This window comes from Procambarus clarkii, chromosome 43 (assembly GCF_040958095.1).
Source record: "Procambarus clarkii isolate CNS0578487 chromosome 43, FALCON_Pclarkii_2.0, whole genome shotgun sequence".
Classification (NCBI taxonomy): Eukaryota; Metazoa; Arthropoda; class Malacostraca; order Decapoda; family Cambaridae; genus Procambarus; species Procambarus clarkii.
Window position 1 is genome coordinate 7586740 of NC_091192.1, and position 19239 is coordinate 7605978.

A 19239-nucleotide genomic window follows, 5' to 3' on the forward strand; every position below is an offset into this window, starting at 1 on the left:
ACAGTGTAGCAGATGACTTGGTAAATGATCCAGCCAGTTGTTGGGTTATAACCCTCATAGTAACAGATGGCCACAGCCAAGTAGTCAGGTAGGTAGATTTGGGTTTTTGTCCCATGGAGGCCAGCCTCCTGTGGGGAAGGGGTGTGCCTTGTCCAGAGTAGTGCAAGGGTCTGTGACTTCCCTACAAGGCTCTGAGTTTGGAGCATTCTGGATTAATGGTTAAGGGTTGCACTAGAGTTTGTATACTTGTACATATGAAGCCCATCCTTCTGTTTAGGTAGTATTTATGTTAACAATGAGGATCATTGTACATAATGTAAAAGGCAATTAGAAATTAGAAATCGGTACTATTGAATTTGGACAAACCACAAATGTTCTGTATTGATGTTGAAAAGAAAACTTAACCTAACCTAACCTTCCTAGACCAAATACACTCTGAGACATAAATGTGGGACGTTAGTGCCACAAAGTAAAAGTATTTGAGAGTGTGATCAGGAATCAGATCTCAAGTTTATGGAGAATAATGATCTCCACAACTCGGGCCAACATGGATTTAGAACAGAAAGATCATGCATCTCGCAGTTACTTGACCACTATGAAAAAATCACTGAGGCATTAGAAGAAAAACTGAATGCAGATGTGGTACACATTGACTTTTGCAAAGGCATTTGTTAGATGTGACCATGGAGTGATAGTCCAGAAAATGAGGTCAATAGAACTAAGAGGTAAAGTAGGACGATGGATATTTAATTTTCTGTCAAACAGAATGCAAAGAGTAACAGTTATTCAAATAAAATAAGAGTCCAAGCACAGTTAAAAGCTTTGTACCTCAGGGTACAATTAATGCACCACTGCTTATCCTTATTCTCATATCAGATATAAACAAATATACAAGTCACAGCACATCATCTTGATGGGGGAAAGCCCTTTATGGCTCCCCAGAGCTATCCAGGCTGATATGTATATCCCTAACTTTGGCATCGGTCAGTGTGAATGGAGTTCTAGGCCTACTGGGGACCACGAGCCAGAACCTGGCTCCCCTCAGAAAGGCAAGAGGAGCAATGGCCTATAGAAATGCACATGGGATTTTGGAGCATTCTATATCTGCCATCCTCTGGGACAGACACCTAGAAGGTTAAGAACCCCAAAACAAACCCCTATTCTGGTTAAAATGACTAAAATAAACTAGTGGACAGGACTCCTCAATGAAAATCAGCAAATGAGCATGATGTCACAAGAGTTGTGCCGCACATCTGCGCAGCTCCCTCCTCCCTAGGAAGGGGAAGGAGGAGCCCCAGACCTGCTCGCCGGCGATCCACACCCCAGTTCTGAGGCTGATGTGAGGTGATATGGTCGTGTGGCTCCAGCTTTGGATTCTCTCTGTTGTGCTGTGCCTTGTGTTCAGTACTGCTCTTAGGGTGGCGTGCGAGCTGGGAATAATAATCCAAGGAACTCAGGCTGCATGTGCTCAGGGTTCCCTTCCCTGAGTGCCCTGTAAGTATCGCCCTTGGGGCTTAGGGTTATCTTCCACAAGTCACCTTGGGTCTACCTCTGTTGGTCTTTTGCTGCTCGGTGATTGATCACCCCGAATGTGTTGGGGGTTTTCCTCTCTGGTTACCTTGGGGTAAGAGGTAGTTTTCACACTGGTAGGGGTCCGGAGCACTGCGCAGCGGCCGGCTCTATTCCGCCTGGGTACGTTGTCCTCTTGCCGGGTTTTTCTTTTCTTTTTTATTTTGCCTGGTGGGGGGAGGGAGGGGGGTTGATTTGGTTCTGCCTTGGTGTTCCTAGTGCCCCGTTATATTAGGATCTTGACCTCTGTTGTTCAGTGGTACCCCCTGTTTGGCCCCAGTGAGTGGACACGTCCTAGGGGTTCAGCTTTAGCAGTTTGTTTGGTATTTTGGGTGCCAGTTAACAGTACCCTGCCTGGGCTTACCCCTAGCAATACTGTACCAATCTAGGAGCCCTGGGAATCCCCATGGGGTAGCAAGGGGTCCGATGGATAAGACTCCTGGGGGTCCCCTTTCGCCTTGTGCAAGTGTAAGGGCTGCTCTGTCTCCTTGTCTCAGGGGTGACGCTCATTGTTTTCGCCTCCGGCATGCTGCCTGTTGGGTCGGTGACGCCTTCGACCCGGAGTCCTGTGAGCATTGTTGCTTGTTTGTGACACAATTCACCCAAACAACTGATGACATTATTCCGGTGCAGGCAGCTCAGGCGTTGCATACTCATTTTAGGTTGCTGCAACGTGCTAGGTTGGTTGCTTCCATGGATGTCCCGAGGCTGCCCCGCTTTGCTTATAGGAACCCCCAGATTTAGGGGTGTTGGTCGCTTCAGCCTTGGTTCAGTCCGCACCCCCCTCATTCTTTCCCTGCTGTGGTTCGTTCTGTCTCCCCTCCCCCTCCTTCTTCTGGCTCAGAAGCATCTGAGGGCTTTGGGGTCAGGGTGGGGTTTAGAGGTTTCTGAGACTCGGGCAGTTTCGGGGGCTGCCCCTTCCGGGGTGGTGACCGAGGCATTCAAGTCGGTTACTCCAGCCTTGGTGCCAGGGTCTGACCAGTGGGCCCCCCTCTCTTTCTGCTTTTTCTTGTGAGGCCGGGGCCTTGGAGGATGACTCGCCCTCAGGGCCTGATGTAGAGGTTCTTGGGGTCGGGGGAGGAGCTGACTTTGGGGCCTTGGGTCCGATTGAACCCCACGTAGGTTTTCCAGCCCTCAGAGCGGAGCTGACTGTTACAAGAAGTGGGGTTTTCCTTTCCCCCCCTCTGCGTACAAGTTGGATTTGAGTTCGGCTCCTCCCCAGGTTTGGTTCTGTGTCCCTGTGGGTCCTTCTGTTCCGTCTTTCCAGAGGTTTTTGGCTTCCCGTATCTTGCTTACTGAGGCACGGGCGACCATTGTGGCTTACCTTCTGCACGACCCAGAATATGCCTCTATAATGGATCTGTCTAACTTCAGGTTTGGGTCGTCGTCTCCATATTGAGTTTGTTATGAGGTTCCAGAGCCATCCTGGCTGGCAGACTGCCCATTGTTGTCGTTGGATGCTTCGTGTGCTTTCTGTCGTACCCGCATGCTTGAGTGGCGCGAGGCAGTGACGGTGGTCCAGGTTTACCTGGGGAGGCAACTTTGAGCACCTTAATGAGTGCTGTGCATTTCACGTGTCGGCAGGTTGTGCTCGCTTCCTCCTCGGAATCCGGTTTGGCCCTGGCTCTTAGGTTGTCTTCGCCCTTTTGTCCCTTGCTATTTGCAGACTCTGCGGTCAAGCAGTATATGCGGGCGGCTTCTTCCGCCTGTCGTCTGATGTCCGACTTGTTGGTTGTTTTGGGGTTCCACGTGGGTTCCTTCCAGAAGAGTTGTGCCAGGGGCTTGGGGGTTCTGTTCATTGGGGTAGGCCGCAGGTGCCAGTATCAGAGCCGGCGCTGCCTTCAGAACTGTCTGCGTCTGGTCAGCGTGGTGATCGCTCTGTGTGCAGGTCGGGTTCTCGTAAGAAGCGTCGGCCCTTTTGCAGTTCGCCCCATTGATGGGGCAATGGGGGGGGGGAGGGGAAGCTTGCTTTGTTCACTCACGCCTGGTCTCACGATTTGTAGACTTTTTGGGTCGTTTCTCGCGGCCTGCAGTGGTGTTGGGTGGCTCCTCCTCCTTGAGGAGGTTTGGGGCTGGCAGGGCAGGGCAGGCCTTTTCTCCTGCACCCTGTCAGGTCGTCTTGGAGTGTGTTGGATGGGCCACCGTGACCTTACTCAGGTCGTGGTGGTCCGTCTGCATCTTTTAGGTGTTTGGGTGTTGGCCTATCTCGACAACTGGCTGGTACAAAGCATCCACTGCCCAGTACAATGTTGCTGGGACGCCTGTCTCTTTGAGTCAGAAGCGAAAGCCTGGCTCCTCTCCTTCCTCTTGCCCAGCGAGTAAAGACTTCTCTTTCTTCCTCGCCCCCTACCTCTGACACTCTCGCTTCATCCCCTCCCGTTTTGGTGGTTGCTCCCCCTGTTCCTGCTATGGAGGTTTCTTTGGCTCCCCGCATTCCCCTCGATTGCTGCCCTTGCTGAGGTGCACTTCCTGGTTTCTGCCCCTCCTGCTGCTGTCCTTGACCCCTCGGTGTTCCCCCCTCCCCCCTCCTCCTCCTCCTCCTGTCCCTGTGCGTCCACCTCTGGTCTGTCCTCCCGCTCCCTTCCCTCTATCTTTATTCAGTTTACCCATGCCCCCTAACCCTGACTTCGCTGACCCTGACCCTGATCCAGCACTTTTTTAACGTGCTGTGTTCCCTTTTCACCTTTGTTTCTTCGTTGTTCTCTGTTGCTGTCCTTTCTCTTCTTGTCGTTGTCTATTTTTCAGTGGAACATTCGTGGTTATTACGCCAATTTCCTTGAACTCCAACTTCTGATTTCACGGTTTATGCCCCTTTGTGTCTGTCTCCAGGAGCCGATGCTTGGTGCTTGTCCTGGTCGCTTCCGTGGCTATTCCTTTCTCCTCCCCCCCCCCTGTTGCTGGGGCTTCTAACTCTTCTGCTTTCTTGATTCGCCCTACTGTTCCCTTTGTCCCCTTTTTCCATTGTCTCTCCATTGTTCTGCTGCCCGTATCTTTGTGAAGAAATGGTACATGGTTAATTCCATTTATCTGCCCCCCCCCCCCCCGAGTGTCCCGCTTTCTCTTCCTTTCTCTTTTCTGCCCGAAACGCTTTGCGTAATAGTGGCTTTAGACATTGTATGTACTAGCTCTATCTATAAATGTATCAATTTTTGTATAACCTCTTGTATGTATGTACTTTACCTGAATAAACATTTATTTATTTATTCTTCGTAAACCTGTCCTTAAATCTCATCCTTTAGATTTCTGCACTCATCTCCGACTTCCCTATAACGATCCCTTCTCTCTCTCTGAACTTTGGTCTGCCATGGCCCTCTGCGGTTCTACGGCGGTGGGCTCCGATGGCATTCATTATGAGATGCTTTGCGATCCCCCTCCGTGCACGTCTCGGTATTTACTGAGTCTGTATAATCGGATCTGGGAGTCGTCGTCAGTCCCTGAGGACTGGCTCGATGCCGTTGTCCTCCCTGTTCGCAAACCGGGGTCTCTGGGTACTTCCCCTAAGGACTTTCGCCCTATTGCTCTCACAAGTTGTGTCTGCAAACTCTTTGAACGTATGGTTAACGTTCGTCTGATGTGGTTCCTGGAACACCATCACCACCTCTCCCCTTCTCAATTTGGTTTCCGCAAGTGCCGCAGCACGACAGATGTCCTGGTGAACTTGGAGGTCTATATTCGTACTGCTTTTGCTGCGAAGACCTCCGTTGTTGCCGTCCTTTTTGACCTAGAAAAGGCTTACGACACCACTTGGCGTTATCATATCCTATCTCAACTTCATTCTTTTGGCCTTCGTGGTCATCTCCCTCTCTTTCTCCGCAGCTTCCTCTCTCGTCGTTCCTTTCGGGTGCGCCTTGGTACCGCTCTCTCTCTCCCTCTTTTCAGCAATACGAAGGTGTGCCCCAGGGTAGTGTTCTGAGCACTACTCTTTTTCTGGTTGCCCTCAATGGTCTTCTTTCCTCTCTTCCTTCTGGTGTCTTCTCCGCTCTCTATGTCGATGATCTTACCCTTTGTTGTCAGGGTGATGATTCGTCTCTCCTTCAACGCCGGCTTCAACTTGCCATTGATGCCGTGTCGTCTTGGGCCACAGGTCATGGCTTCAAGTTCTCTACTTCTAAGACTTGTGCCATGACTTTTACGCGGAAACGGGTTGTTCTTCGTCCCTCTTTGTCACTTTATGGTCATCCCCTTGAATACAAAGATTCCGCGAAGCTTTTGGGGTTATTCCTTGACACTCGTTTGTCTTGGTCTCCCCATATCTCTTACCTCCGTGTTGAGTGCTCTAAGGCCCTTACCCTCCTTCGGGTCTTGTCCCATACTTCTTGGGGGGCAGATAGGCGCACTCTCCTTGCTTTTCATTCCTCTCTCGTCCTGTCTAAGCTCGATTATGGTTGCCCTGCTTACTCGTCTGCTTCTCCTTCTACTCTTCGCCGTCTTGATGCTTTGCACCATACTGGGTTGCGCCTCAGTTCTGGTGCCTTTCGTTCGACTTCCATCCTTAGCTTGTATGTTGACACTGGCTTCCTGTCTCTCCAGGACCGCCGTGATCGCTACTGTCTTCGCTATCTTGCGCGGTCCTTGCAACATCCTTCCTCTTGCCTCTGTCGTGCTTTAACTTTTACCCCTCCTGCGGTTCCTGTTCCTCTTCACCACCTCCCTCTTTCTGTCCGGTTATCTCGCCTACAGGATTCTCTTTCCGTTCGTATTTCTGATGTTTCTCCTCGTGTTGTTCCTTCTTTGCCCCCGTGGAGGGTCCCTCTTCCGCGGTTTTGTACATCCTTGACCCGTATCACTAAAGCTTTTACCCCTCCTACAGTTCTAAAACGCCTTTTCCTCGAGCACTTTTCTTCTCACTCCCGCTCCGTTTCTGTCTTCACCGATGGGTCTAAGTCAGCGGACGGTGTTGGCTACTCTGTTGTTTTTCCTGATCGCACTTATATGTGTCGCTTGCCTCCGGAGACTAGCATCTTTACAGCGGAACTTTATGCTATTCTCTATGCTCTTCGTCTCCTGCTTTCTCGTTGTCAGTCTTCCTTTGTGGTTGTTGTTGACTCTCGTAGTGCCCTCATGGCTCTCGGGTCCTTTAATCCGGTTCATCCAGTAGTTGTCGAGATCCAGCATTGGCTGTTTCTCGTTCACAGTAAATTTAAGTCGGTTGAGTTTTGTTGGGTTCCCAGCCATATTGGTGTGTCTTTAAATGAGCGTGCGGATGCTGCTGCCAAGGAAGCTGTCCGCTCTTGTCCCATCTCTCGCAAAGGCATTCCGTATTCCGACTTTTACCTGGTTATCCATTCCTCAGTCCTTACCCGTTGGCAGGCTTCTTGGTTGTCTGTTACTGGTAACAAGCTACGTACTCTTAAATGTTGTGTTTCCTCGTGGCCGTCCTCCTTCCACCGTAACCGGCGGTGGGAAACAGCTCTGGCGAGGTTGCGTATTGGCCATACTCGCTTAACCCATGGTCACTTGATGGAGCGCCGCCCTGCTCCTTATTGTCCTAGTTGCATTGTCCCTCTTACGGTCGTGCATGTCCTTCTTGAATGTCCTGACTTCCAGGACGAGCGTGTGTCTTGCTTTCCGACCGCCCCTCGCAGTCACCTGTCCCTCGATAGAATTCTTGGTGACTCGGATACTTTTGATATCGTTCGCCTTATGCGTTTTTGTTCTCGTATTGGCATCCTTGGTGATATTTAGCGCCCTCTGATTATTTTGCGTACTTGATGGTGCTACATAGCCTTCCCGGTTTGGTGCCTTCTTTTGATAATTACTTACTTACTTCACCCTAATGCCCCTGTTACCTAGCAGTAAATAGGTACCTTTGAGTTAAATAGCTGCTACGGGATGCTTCCTGGGGATGTGTAACAAAAAGGAGGCCTGGTCGAGGACCGGGCCGCAGGGACGCTAAGCCCCAAAATGATCTCAAGATAACCCCTGTATATGATATAAGATAAAATTGCTGATGTTACTAAAGAGTTTCAGTAGTCTAAATGTAGTATGTCATCTATTTTGAGCATTGTACTAGTACAAGAAAGACTCAAAACCTTAAGACTCATGGATATAAATTACCTGTCAGGTGGTCGAAGTGATGTTACAGTGGGTGGTGTTAGTGCTGCACGTTCTGGGCGAACCTTAATATTGCTGACCTGCAAAATGTTAAATATTAAATTATTATATGATGCAGTTATATACTTTGTACATGCTAAATGTATGTAACATAACAAATGATATGTTATAATTCAACCCATTCTCGCACTTTCTTATAGTCAATATTGCTTCATAGAAAACACCGACCTTACCTAACCTTCTTAGTATGTTAAGATAAGCATCTTATTGCTTCGTAATTACAATTATTACTTAACCTATTATAGGTATAGGTTAAGTAATAATTGTAATTACGAAGCAATAAGATGCTTATCTTAACATACTAAGACTGTTAGGTAAGGTCGGTGTTTTCTATGAAGCTTTTCAAGGTAAACTAAAATATTCACAATAAATTAGTATGTCACATATGCACGTATTTAATAAGTCAATATTGACTATAAGAAAGTGCGAGAACGGGTTGTATAATTTGTATATGCTAAACAAATTATTAGTGAATATTAAACGTCTACAAATACCACACTATTGTGCAATACAATATTGTTAAATTCTAAAAAAAAAAATATATATAGAAAAAGTGTTAAGTGTGAGGAATTGCGTCTTTCTGGTGGGTCCCTCGGCTGTGTTATAACCTACCTGGATACCTCCACACAAATTATATCACACCAGGACCTTGTTACTTGTTAAAAGCCTACTGGAGACCATGAGGCCAAAACCAACCCCCCTTCACAGAGGTGCAAGGAGCAGGGAGAGCTAGATCACTGAGAGAAAAAGCCACTAGAAAAGTAGAGTAAAACAAAACAGTCAACTTTACATAAAAATCTGAATAACAAAAACTTAGGCAGCACACTAGGCACACTAGTTGCAGGCAAAGGAGCTCTCAGTCCAACCAGGTCAACCTTCTAAGATCCACCACTCCAAAACTATTGTCTATTTCCTCTATAATGTTTCCTAACAATGGTAATATGAGTAGAGTCAAGGAGATAAAATAGGTGTAAGTCAAGTGTACTTTAGTTTGAATAAGGTCTTTTTAGTGAAGCCGCATGAGTAACAACTGTTACTCATGCTGGGGCCAGCATGAAGAAGTGATTTGACGTTAAATACGCCAAAGAAGAAAAAGAGGCGATATGATCACTACATACAAAATAGTAATAAGACTAAATAAAAGTGATAGGGAAGAATTCCCGAGACCTGGAACTTTAAGAACAAGAGGACACTGACTCAAACTAGTGACATTTACACAGATTGTGTTTTGTTGCAAAAATAGAGGGAATACAGAGAACACCTTTGAGACAATTCCAATAATTTAGGTGATTTATTGCGTCTATGCGTGCCGTACATGTTATAATAATAATAATAATAATTAATAATTTTTATTTAGGCAAAGGTACATAAAGAGATTTTACAAAGTAAATCATGGTTGACCTTCCCAACCATGTTAAAGACAGTACCTCTCTCAACCAGTTTAAGTTAAAAACGAAGCTATACCTAATAAATTCCCTGTAACCTACCTTACCCCTCTATTGTCAACCCATGTATGTTTTTTGTGTTTTTTTTGTTTTTCAAATCAACGCTGTTTTAATGTAATTTTCTGTAATAATTTGTAATTGTATTTGTGCTGTTTTTTCAACAAAGTTCCCCCCTCTTTTACCCCTATTTTTATTTGTACTCAACGCATTTTTTTCTTTTTACCCATTAGTTTTAAGCTTTAGTCAGTAGTGTTTTTTCCTGCCTGAAACGCTTTGCGTAATAGTGGCTTTAGGCATTGTATGTACTAGCTCTATCTATAAAGCCAACAAACTTTGTAAAATCTCTTTATGTATGTACCTTTGCCTAAATAAAAATTATTAATTATTATTATTATTATTATAACATGTACGGCACGCATAGACGCAATAAATCACCTAAATTATTGGGATTGTCTCAAAGCTCTCCAAATGTACTCACTAGAAAGGAGACGAGAGAGATACCAAATAATATACACATGGAAAATACTGGAGGGCCAAGTCCCAAATTTACACAGTAAAATAACAACGTACAGGAGTGAACGATATGGAAGAAAATGCAGAATAGAACCAGTGAAGAGCAGAGGTGCCATAGGCACAATCACAGAACACTGTAAAAACATCAGAGGTCCGCGGTTGTTTAACATCCTCCCAGCGAGCATAAGAAATATTGCCGGAACAACCGTGGACATCTTCAGGAGAGAAAACTAAATAATTTTCTCCAACGTGTGCCGGACCAACCGGGCTGTGGTGGGCCTGTGGGCCGCTCCAAGCAACAACTTAGTGGTCCAATCCCTCACAAGCCTGGCCTCGGGCCGGACTTGGGGAGTAGAAGAACTCCCAGAACCCCATCAAGCAAGTATCAGGTAACAGAGTCTACCACATATTAAGAAAATGTGTACACTAAGACATGTCATTATGTAGCCTCAAATAACTTTAAGTATTATATCACACTAAACACGTGCAACTTTATGTACTAATAAACTTACGCTTGAAGTAAAAATTAATAAAAATAATTGACTTTTATGTCATAATAGCTTTCCCTAAGACATTTGCAGTCAAACCTCGTTAATTAATAACATTTAAAATATTACAAAACACAGCTCTTTAAGTAACTAGTTCACCTTTTTGTAACAAACTTTCATTTCTGTTTATTAATTATTCTGTAAAAATATATGCAGTGTGTATTGCAGTGTACTCACCTAGATGTGCTTGCGGGGGTTGAGCTCTGGCTCTTTGGTCCCGCCTCTCAACTGTCAGTCAACCGGTGTATAGATTCCTGAGCCTACTGGGCTCTATCGTATCTACATTTGAAACTGTGTATGGAGTCAGCCTCCATCACATCACTGCCTAATGCATTCCACTTGTTAACTACTCTGACACTGAAAAAGTTCTTTCTAACGTCCCTTTGGCTCATTTGGGTACTCAGTCTCCACCTGTGTCCCCTTGTTCATGTACCACCCGTGTTAAAAAGTTTATCCATATTTGCACCGTCAATTCCTCTGAGAATTTTGTAGGTAGTGATCATATCTCCTCTTACTCTTGTGTCTTCCAGTGTCGTGAGGTGCATTTCACGCAGCCTTTCCTCGTAACTCATGCCTCTTAGTTCTGGGACTAGCCTATTGGCATACCTCTGAACTTTTTCCAGCTTCGTCTTGTGCTTGACAAAGTACGGGCTCCATACTGGTGCCGCATACTCCAGGATTGATCTTTCATATGCTGTATACAAGGTTCTGAATGATTCCTTACATAGGTTCCTTAAGGTTGTTCTGATGTTAGCCAGCCTCGCATATGCTGCAGATGTAATTCTTTTTATATGGGCTTCAGGAGACAGGGTTGGTGTGATATCATCTCCTACATCTTTCTCTCTGTCCGTTTCATGAAGTACTTCATTTCCCATTCGGTATCCTGTGTCTGGCCTCCTGTGTCCATCGTCTAGTTTTATGACCTTGCATTTACTCGGGTTGAACTTTAGTAGCCATTTGTTGGACCATTCATTCAGTCTGTCTAGGTCATCTTGTAGCCTCCTGCTATCATCCTCTGTTTTAATCCTCCTTATAATTTTTGGATCATCAGCAAACAATGATAGGAACGATTCTATACCCTCTGCAAGATCATTTACATATATCAGAAACAGTATAGGTGCATTAAGGACTGAACCCTGCGGAACTCCATTGGTGACGTCTCGCCAATGAGGCTTCACCCCTCACAGTCACTCACTGCTGTCGTCGTCTTTTATTTTCCTGTGCGGGCCCTAAGCCTCTGGCTGGCCCACTAAGTGTTGCTTGTTTCTGTTTTACTGGCCGGAGTATGAGTATTTATGACTTGTATGGTCGCTTCAGTAAGATTTTGTCCCATGTGTTTAACAACTTCTGCTCTGTTGAATCTAAGTTGAAATCTTGATGGGTTTGTAACTCTGCACTGTGTTGGATAATGTTCCAGTTGTCTGTCTGGCTTTTCTCCACGTTGCTGACATTTCCTCTCGACTTCCGGAACCTGCAAGCCTATTTCCCATGCACATGGGTATCCAAGCCTGATGCGATGTAAGTGTCCTTCTATTGTTCTACTACTCTCTTTCATCAAACTAAGTGATTCATAGTTGGTTGAATTCTTGTACCAACTCACAGATTCTGATGTTGCAACTGCTGTGTTGTGGTCACTGTACATCTTTTGCATTGCTTTGTTTCTAATTACTTTCTTAATCTGTGATAGACTTTGTGGTATGTAAATGTCTACATTTCTTCTCTTAGTTGCAAGTTTTGCAGCTTCGTCTGCAATGTCATTTCCTATTATTCCTACATGACTTGGCACCCAGTTGATAAGTACCCATCGGCCTTGTCGTTTGAGTGTTTGCATTAATGATACGACATTTGTGATCAGATGGATGTTATCACATATGTGTTCTTGTTGCAAGGCTTCAATGGCAGTTCTCGAATCTGTATGTATGATAACATGTTGTCTGTGTGTCTTCTGTTGCTTAGGTACTCCCTTATCCAATGGAGTACCTTGCTTTTCACTCGTGCCTGCATTTCCAGCTTTTTCATTAGCCTCTTGTGTGATACTGTGTCAAAGGCTTTCTGGCAATCCAAAAATATGCAATCTCCCCACCCCTCTCTTGCCTGGTCACAGAATTCAATTAATCCTGTGAGGCAGGACTTGCCACCCCTGAACCCATGTTGATGCTGTGTTACAAAGTGCTTTAAATCCAGATGTTCCACAAAGCTTTTTTCGCACAATCTTCTCCATCAGCTTGCATGGTATGCAAGTAAGGGACATTGGCCTGTAGTTCAGTGCTTCCCGTCTATCCCACTTCTTGTATATTGGGACTACATTAACAGTCTTGCAAATTTTTGACAATTCCCCTGTTACCAGTGATTTGTTATATATTATGGAGAGTGGCAGGCACAGCGGGTCTGCTCCTTCCTTTAGTATCCATGGTGAGATTCCATCCGGGCCTATAGCCTTTGTCACATCCAACTCTAGCAAGAGCTTCCTTACATCCCCACTGGTAATCTCAAACTCTTCTAGTAGTTCCTGGTTAACTATTCCCTCTCTTATCTCTGGAACTTCCCCTTGCTCTAATGTGAAGACCGCCTGGAATTTCTTATTCAGTTACTTGCACACTTCTTTATCATTAGTAGTGAATCTGTCTGACCCTATCCTCAATTTCATTACCTGTTCCTTTACTGTTGTTTTTCTGCTGATGTGGCTGTGTAGCAATTTAGGTTAAGTCTTTGCCGTGCTTGCAATGTCTTTTTCATTTTGCCCTTCTGCCTCTCTTCTCAACCTGACATATTCATTCCTGGCACTCTGGTATCTTATTCTGCTCTCGAGTGTCCTGTTATTTCTATAGTTTCTCCATGCCCTTTTACTTTGCTGCTTAGCTAGCCTACATCTCTGATTAAACTATGGGTTTCTCATCTGCATTTCACTGTTTTCCTTTTGGACTGGGACAAACTTGTCTGCTGCCTCCTTACACTTCTGCGTGATGTAGCCCATCATGTCTTGGGCCATCTTTCCTCTGAGCTCTGTTTCCCATGCTATATCTGTTAGGAATTTCCTTATCTCCTCATAGTTTCCCTTTTGGAATGTCAGCCTTTTGTTTTCAGTTACCCTCCTCGAGTTCCTTAACCCCTTCTTCAACCAGATACTCAAACGTCGGTACACTATGGTCGCTCATTCCTACCAGGGCCTCGAAATCGATATCCCTTATGTCGGAGTCATTCAGAGAAAAGACTAGTTCAAGTCTCGCTGGTTCATCGTTTCCTCTCATCCTAGTGGGTTTCCCTGACATGCTGGCTTAAAGAAGTTTCTTGTCACCACCTCCAATAGTTTAGCTCTCCATGTATCCTCACCTCCATGCAGTTCCTTGTTCTCCCAGTCTATCCTTCCAGGATTGAAGTCCCCCATGATGAGCAGATGGGATCTATTTCTACAAGCAGCAGAGGCTGCCCTCTTAATTATAGTCTTAACTGCCATCTTGTTATTGTCATACTCTTGCCAGGGTCTTCTGTCATTGGGTGGAGGGTTACATATCACTGCTACTACTATTCTTGGTCCTTCCATTGTCATGGTTCCTGTTATGTAGTCTCTGAATCCCTCGCAGCCTGGGATAGTTCTCTCCTTGAAACTCCATTCCTTTCTCATTAGTAGGGCCACTCTGCCTCCTCCCCTACCTTCCCTTTCTTTCCTTATAACTGTGTAATCCTGGGAAAACACCGCATTCGTTATGATTCTTGAGAGTTTTGTTTCTGTGAGTCCGATTATATCTGGGTTCACTTCTTGTGCTCTTTCCCTTAGTTCACTTGTCTTGCTTGTAATCCCATCTATGTTCAAGTACATCACCCTGAAACTGACTCTTTTCTGTCCTTCCTTAGTTTCTGTTGACTCCCCTGAAGCAGGGAAAGGGGGGAGGGTTCGGGATGGGAGGGCCTAAGAAGGGGAACCTGGGGGAGCTGGTGTGTGCGGGGGCTGGGAGGATCTGGTACGGGGAGGCTGGTGGAGGAGAGGGGGGCTTGGGGGGTCATGGGGAGGAGGGTGAGAGGGGCAGGCTAGGGGGGTGGTGAGAGGGGGGAAGCTTGGGGGATGAAAGGGGGGAGGCTTGGGGGGGGGGTATGAGGGGAGGGAGGGCTTGGGGGGATGAGAGGGAAGGGGGGGCCTTGGGGAGCAAAAGAGGAGGGAGGGCTTGGAGGGGGGTGGGGGAGATGGGAGGGCATGGGGAATAAGGGAAAGCTTGGGGGTTGGGGGAGAAAGGAGGTCCTGGGGAGGAGGGTGAGGGGCAGGGGAGGATGCCCTAGGTGGGCACTTAATGGGGGCTGGCAGGGGTTGGGGCAGGTAGGATGTCTACTGGGCGGAAGGTAGGGGGTAGTGCTCCTCTCCCTGTGGCTGTTGAACTTCTTGTGGAGGGTTCCCCACTACCCTCTGGGATTGTAGGGTTGGGGGGGGTGTTTCCCTGACTCCTTTCTTTCTCCCTGCGCTCCTTCCTCGCTTCTGCTGCCCTCATTCTCTCTTCCCTTATCATATCCCTCTGCAAGAACACTTTTCTGAACTTCGGTACAGTTGCTAGTCCGCTCTTCTTTGCTAACAGGTCCTCTGTTGTGTTCTCGCTCATGAATACCACCTTTATCAATCGGTGTCTGGCCTTGTTGTACTTTCCAAGCCTGAAAACCTTTTCAATATTCTGGTCAGCCCTCTCCATCCTTACCTCTTTAAGAATCTCAGTAACTGCATTTTTGTCCTTGTCTTTCCTCTTTGCTGGGCTGGTCCCTGTTTGCTCCTTAATGCCTGCTACTATTACTGCTCTTTTTCTCTCTATCAGCTGGCTAGTACATCTAGCTGCTTCCTGAGAAGAGGCCACTTCCATGGCAACTTCCCTTACTACAGACCTAGCTCCAGGGGTCTTTTCAACAATTCTGCAAATGAGGGTTGTATTGTAGAAGTTCCGTCTATAAGAAAATTACCACCTCCCTGAGGGGTGGTTTGTGTCTGGTATTGAGTAGGATTCTCTCTCAGGCTTTTTATTTCCTCCTTTGCTGCCTTCAGGTTATCCTGCAGGTTGGTTACTCTCTCCTTCATTACCCTCATTCCTTCACTGAAGTCTTTCCACATTTGTTCTATTATATCCTTAATCCAGGCTGCCTGTCCCTCCCCTTCTTCTGAGATTATTCCTGTCATGTTTGTCCTCCTGCGTTTGTTTCCCCGAGTTGGCCTCTCTGCCATGTTTTTTTCCTATAAGAGAAAGAGGGAGGGAGGGAGGGAGGGAGGGAGGGAGGGAGGGAGGGAGGGAGGGAGGGAGGGAGGGAGGGAGGGAGGGAGGGAGAGAGGGGGAGAGAGAGGGAGGGAGGGAGGGAGGGAGGGAGAGAGGGGGGGAGAGAGAGGGAGGGAGAGAGAGAGAGAGAGAGAGAGAGAGAGAGAGAGAGAGAGAGAGAGAGAGAGAGAGAGAGAGAGAGAGAGAGAGATGGAGATGGAGAGGGGGGGATGGAGAGAGAGAGAGAGAGAGAGAGAGAGAGAGAGAGAGAGAGAGAGAGAGAGAGAGATGGAGATGGAGATGGAGATGGAGAGGGGGGGATGGAGAGAGAGAGAGAGAGAAGGGAGAGAAGAGTGTGTGTGTGTGTGTGTGCATGCGTGTGAGTATTCACCTAGTTGTGTTCACCTAGTTGTGTTTTGCGGGGGTTGAGCTTTGCTCTTTCGGCCCGCCTCTCAACTGTTTACTAACTACTTTTTTTTTCCACACAACACACACACACACCCACACCCCAGGAAGCAGCCCGTGACAGCTGACTAACTCCCAGGTACATATTTATTGCTAGATAACAGGGGCATTCAGGGTGAAAGACACTTTGCCCATTTGTTTCTGCCTCGTGCGGGAATGGAACCCGCGCCACAGAATTACGAGTCCTGCGCGCTATCCACCAGGCTACGAGGCCCCTTCAAGTGTTTGTGTGTACTCACCTAATTGTGCTTGCGGGGGTTGAGCTCTGGCTCTTTGGTCCTGCCTCTCAACCGTCAATCAACAGGTGTACAGGTTCCTGAGCCTATTGGGCTCTATCATATCTACACTTGAAACTGTGTATGGAGTCAGCCTTCACCACATCACTGCCTAATGCATTACATTTGTCAACCACTCTGACACTAAAAAAGTTCTGTCTAATGTCTTTGTGGCTCATTTGGGCACTCAGTTTCCACCTGTGTCCCCTAGTGCGTGTGCCCCTTGTGCTAAATAGCCTGTCTTTATCTAATCTATCAATTCCCTTCAGAATCTTGAATGTGGTGATCATGTCCCCCCCCCTAACTCTTCTGTCTTTCAACGAAGTGAGGTTTAATTCCCCGTAGTCTCTCCTCGTAGCTCATACCTCTCAGCTCGGGTACTAGTCTGGTGGCAAACCTTTGAACCTTTTCCAGTTTAGTCTTATGCTTGACTAGATATGGACTCTATGCTGGAGCCGCATACTCCAGGATTGTTCTGACATATGTGGTATATAATGTTCCGAAAGATTCCTTACACAAGTTTCTAAAGGCCGTACTTATGTTAGCCAACCTGGCATATGCTGCTGATGTTATCCTCTTGATATGAGCTTCAGGGGACAGGTCTAGTGTGATAGCAACCCCCAGGTCTTTCTCTCTCTCTGACTCTTTGAAGTATTTCATCTCCCAAATGATACCTTGTATCTGGTCTCCTGCTTCCTACCCCTATCTTCATTACATTGCATTTGGTTGGGTTAAACTCTAACAGCCATTTGTTCGACCATTCCTGCAGCTTGTCCAGATCTTCTTGAAGCCTCAAGCTGTCCTCCTCTGTCTTAATCCTTCCCATAATTTTGGCGTCGTCAGCAAACATTGAGAGGAATGAGTCTATACTCTCTGGGAGATCATTTACGTATATCAGAAACAGGATAGGTTCAAGTACAGAGCCCTGTGGGACTCTACTGGTGACTTCACGGCATTCTGAGGTCTCACCCCTCACTGTAACTCTCTGCTTCCTAATGCTTAGGTACTCCCTTATCCACTGGAGCGCCCTACCAGTTATTCCTGTCTGTTTCTCCAGCTTATGCATCAACCTTTTATGGGGTACTGTGTCAAAGGCTTTCCGACTGTCTAAAAAAATGCAGTCCGCCCATCCTTCTCTTTCTTGCTTAATCTTTGTCACCTGATCGTAGAATTCTATCAAGCCTGTAAGGCAAGATTTACCTTCCCTGAACACATGTTGATGGGTTATCACGAAATCTCTTCTCTCCAGATGTGTTACTACGTTTTTCTCACAATTTTCTCCATCACATTGCATGGTATACAAGTTAAGGACACTGGCCTGTAGTTCAGTGCCTCTTGTATGTCAACCTTTTTGTATATTGGTACTACATTAGCAGTCTTCCACATTTCTGGTAGGTCCCCCGTTTCCAGTGATCTACTATACACTATGGAGAGCGGTTGGCAAAGTGCTCCTGCACACTCTTTCAATACCCATGGCGAGATTCCATCCGGCCCAACAGCTTTTCTCACATCCAGCTCCAATAGGTGGTTCTTGACCTCATCTCTTGTAATTTCGAACCTATCCAAGGTCACCTGGTTTGCTGCCACCTCTTCTAGTGCCGCGACATCTCCCTGTTCTATTGTAAAGACCTCCTGGAACCTTTTGTTGAGTTCTTCACACACCTCTTTGTCATTCTCTGTGTACCTGTCCTCGCCCATTCTAAGTTTCATCACCTGTTCCTTCACTGTTGTCTTCCTCCTGATGTGACTGTGTAGTAGCTTTGGTTCGGTCTTGGCTTTATTAGCTATATCATTTTCATACTTTTTCTCAGCTGCTCTTCTCACACTGACATACTCGTTCCTGGTTCTCTGGTATCTCTCTCTACTTTCTGGTGTTCTGTTATTACGGAAGTTCCTCCATGCCCTTTTGTTCAGCTCCTTTGCTTTCATACATTCCCTATTAAACCAAGGATTCTTCCTTTGCTTCTCTGTTTTTTCCTGTCGGGCTGGGACAAACCTGCTTACAGCCTCCTGACATTTTTGGGTGACATAGTCCATCATGTCTTGTACGGACTTGGTTCCGAGTTCTGTGTCCCAATGTATATCCCATAGGAATTTATTCATTTCCTCATAGTTTCCCTTTCGGTACACCAGCTCTTTGGTTCTCAGTTCTTTTTTGGGGGTGATAATTCCCAGCTCAACCAGGTACTCAAAGCTCAATACACTATGATCACTCATTCCCAAGGGAGCTTCCAACTTAACTTCCCTTATATCCGACTCGTTAAGGGTAAATATCAGATCAAGCAAGGCTGGTTCATCCCCTCCTCTCATTCTTGTCGGTCCCTTGACGTGTTGACTTAGAAAGTTTCTTGTTGCCACATCCAGCAGCTTAGCTCTCCATGAGTCTGGGCCTCCATGTGGGTCTCTGTTCCCCCAATCTATCTTCCCATGGTTGAAGTCTCCCATGATTAGAAGTCTGGATCCGTTCCTGCTAGCCACAGAAGCTGCTTTCTCTATTATATTGATGGTGGCCAAGTTGTTTCTATCATATTCCTGTCTGGGTCTTCTGTCATTCGGTGGGGGGTTATATATGACTACTATTATAATTTTCTGTCCTCCACTTGCTATGGTGCCTGATATGTAGTCACTGAAACCTTCACCGTTCTGAATTACCATCTCTTCGAAACTCCAACCTTCCCTTAGTAGCAAAGCTACACCACCTCCTCCTCTCCCTTCTCTCTCTTTCCTCACTACATAGTAGCCCTGTGGAAACACTGTGTTTGTTATGATTTTCGTTAACTTTGTTTCTGTGAGTGCTATTATGTCTGGGTTTTCTTCTAGTGCCCATTCTCCAAGTTCACTTGTTTTATTTGAAATCCCGTCTATGTTAGTGTACATCGCCTTGAAGCTCACTTTCTTCTGTCCATTTTCATGTCCCTTTCTTGGCGAGCATTCTGCTGGTGTGGGAAGCTGTTCCGTGGGTGAGAGGATCTGTGAGGTGGTTTGCAGGGTGTGTGTGTTGCAGTGTGTGTGTTGCAGTGTGTGTGTGTTACAGTGTGTGTGTTGCAGTGTGTGTGTTACAGTGTGTGTGTTGCAGTGTGTGTGTGTT

At 46.4% G+C, this 19239-nt stretch overlaps 1 protein-coding gene across 3 annotated transcripts in view; it reads right to left on the reverse strand.

Annotated features, from left to right (window-relative positions):
• LOC123755741 (uncharacterized) overlaps positions 1-19239 on the reverse strand; it is a 146460-nt gene that overhangs the window by 21981 nt on the left and 105240 nt on the right. For all 3 annotated transcript variants that reach the window (XR_011221961.1, XM_045738491.2, XM_069300017.1), the window contains exon 3: positions 7627-7703. Coding sequence is in view for 2 of the 3 variants with exons in the window: in XM_045738491.2 (XP_045594447.2) it covers positions 7627-7703 (77 nt within the window). In the remaining variant the exon portion in view is untranslated. The remainder of the gene's footprint in view (positions 1-7626; positions 7704-19239) is intronic.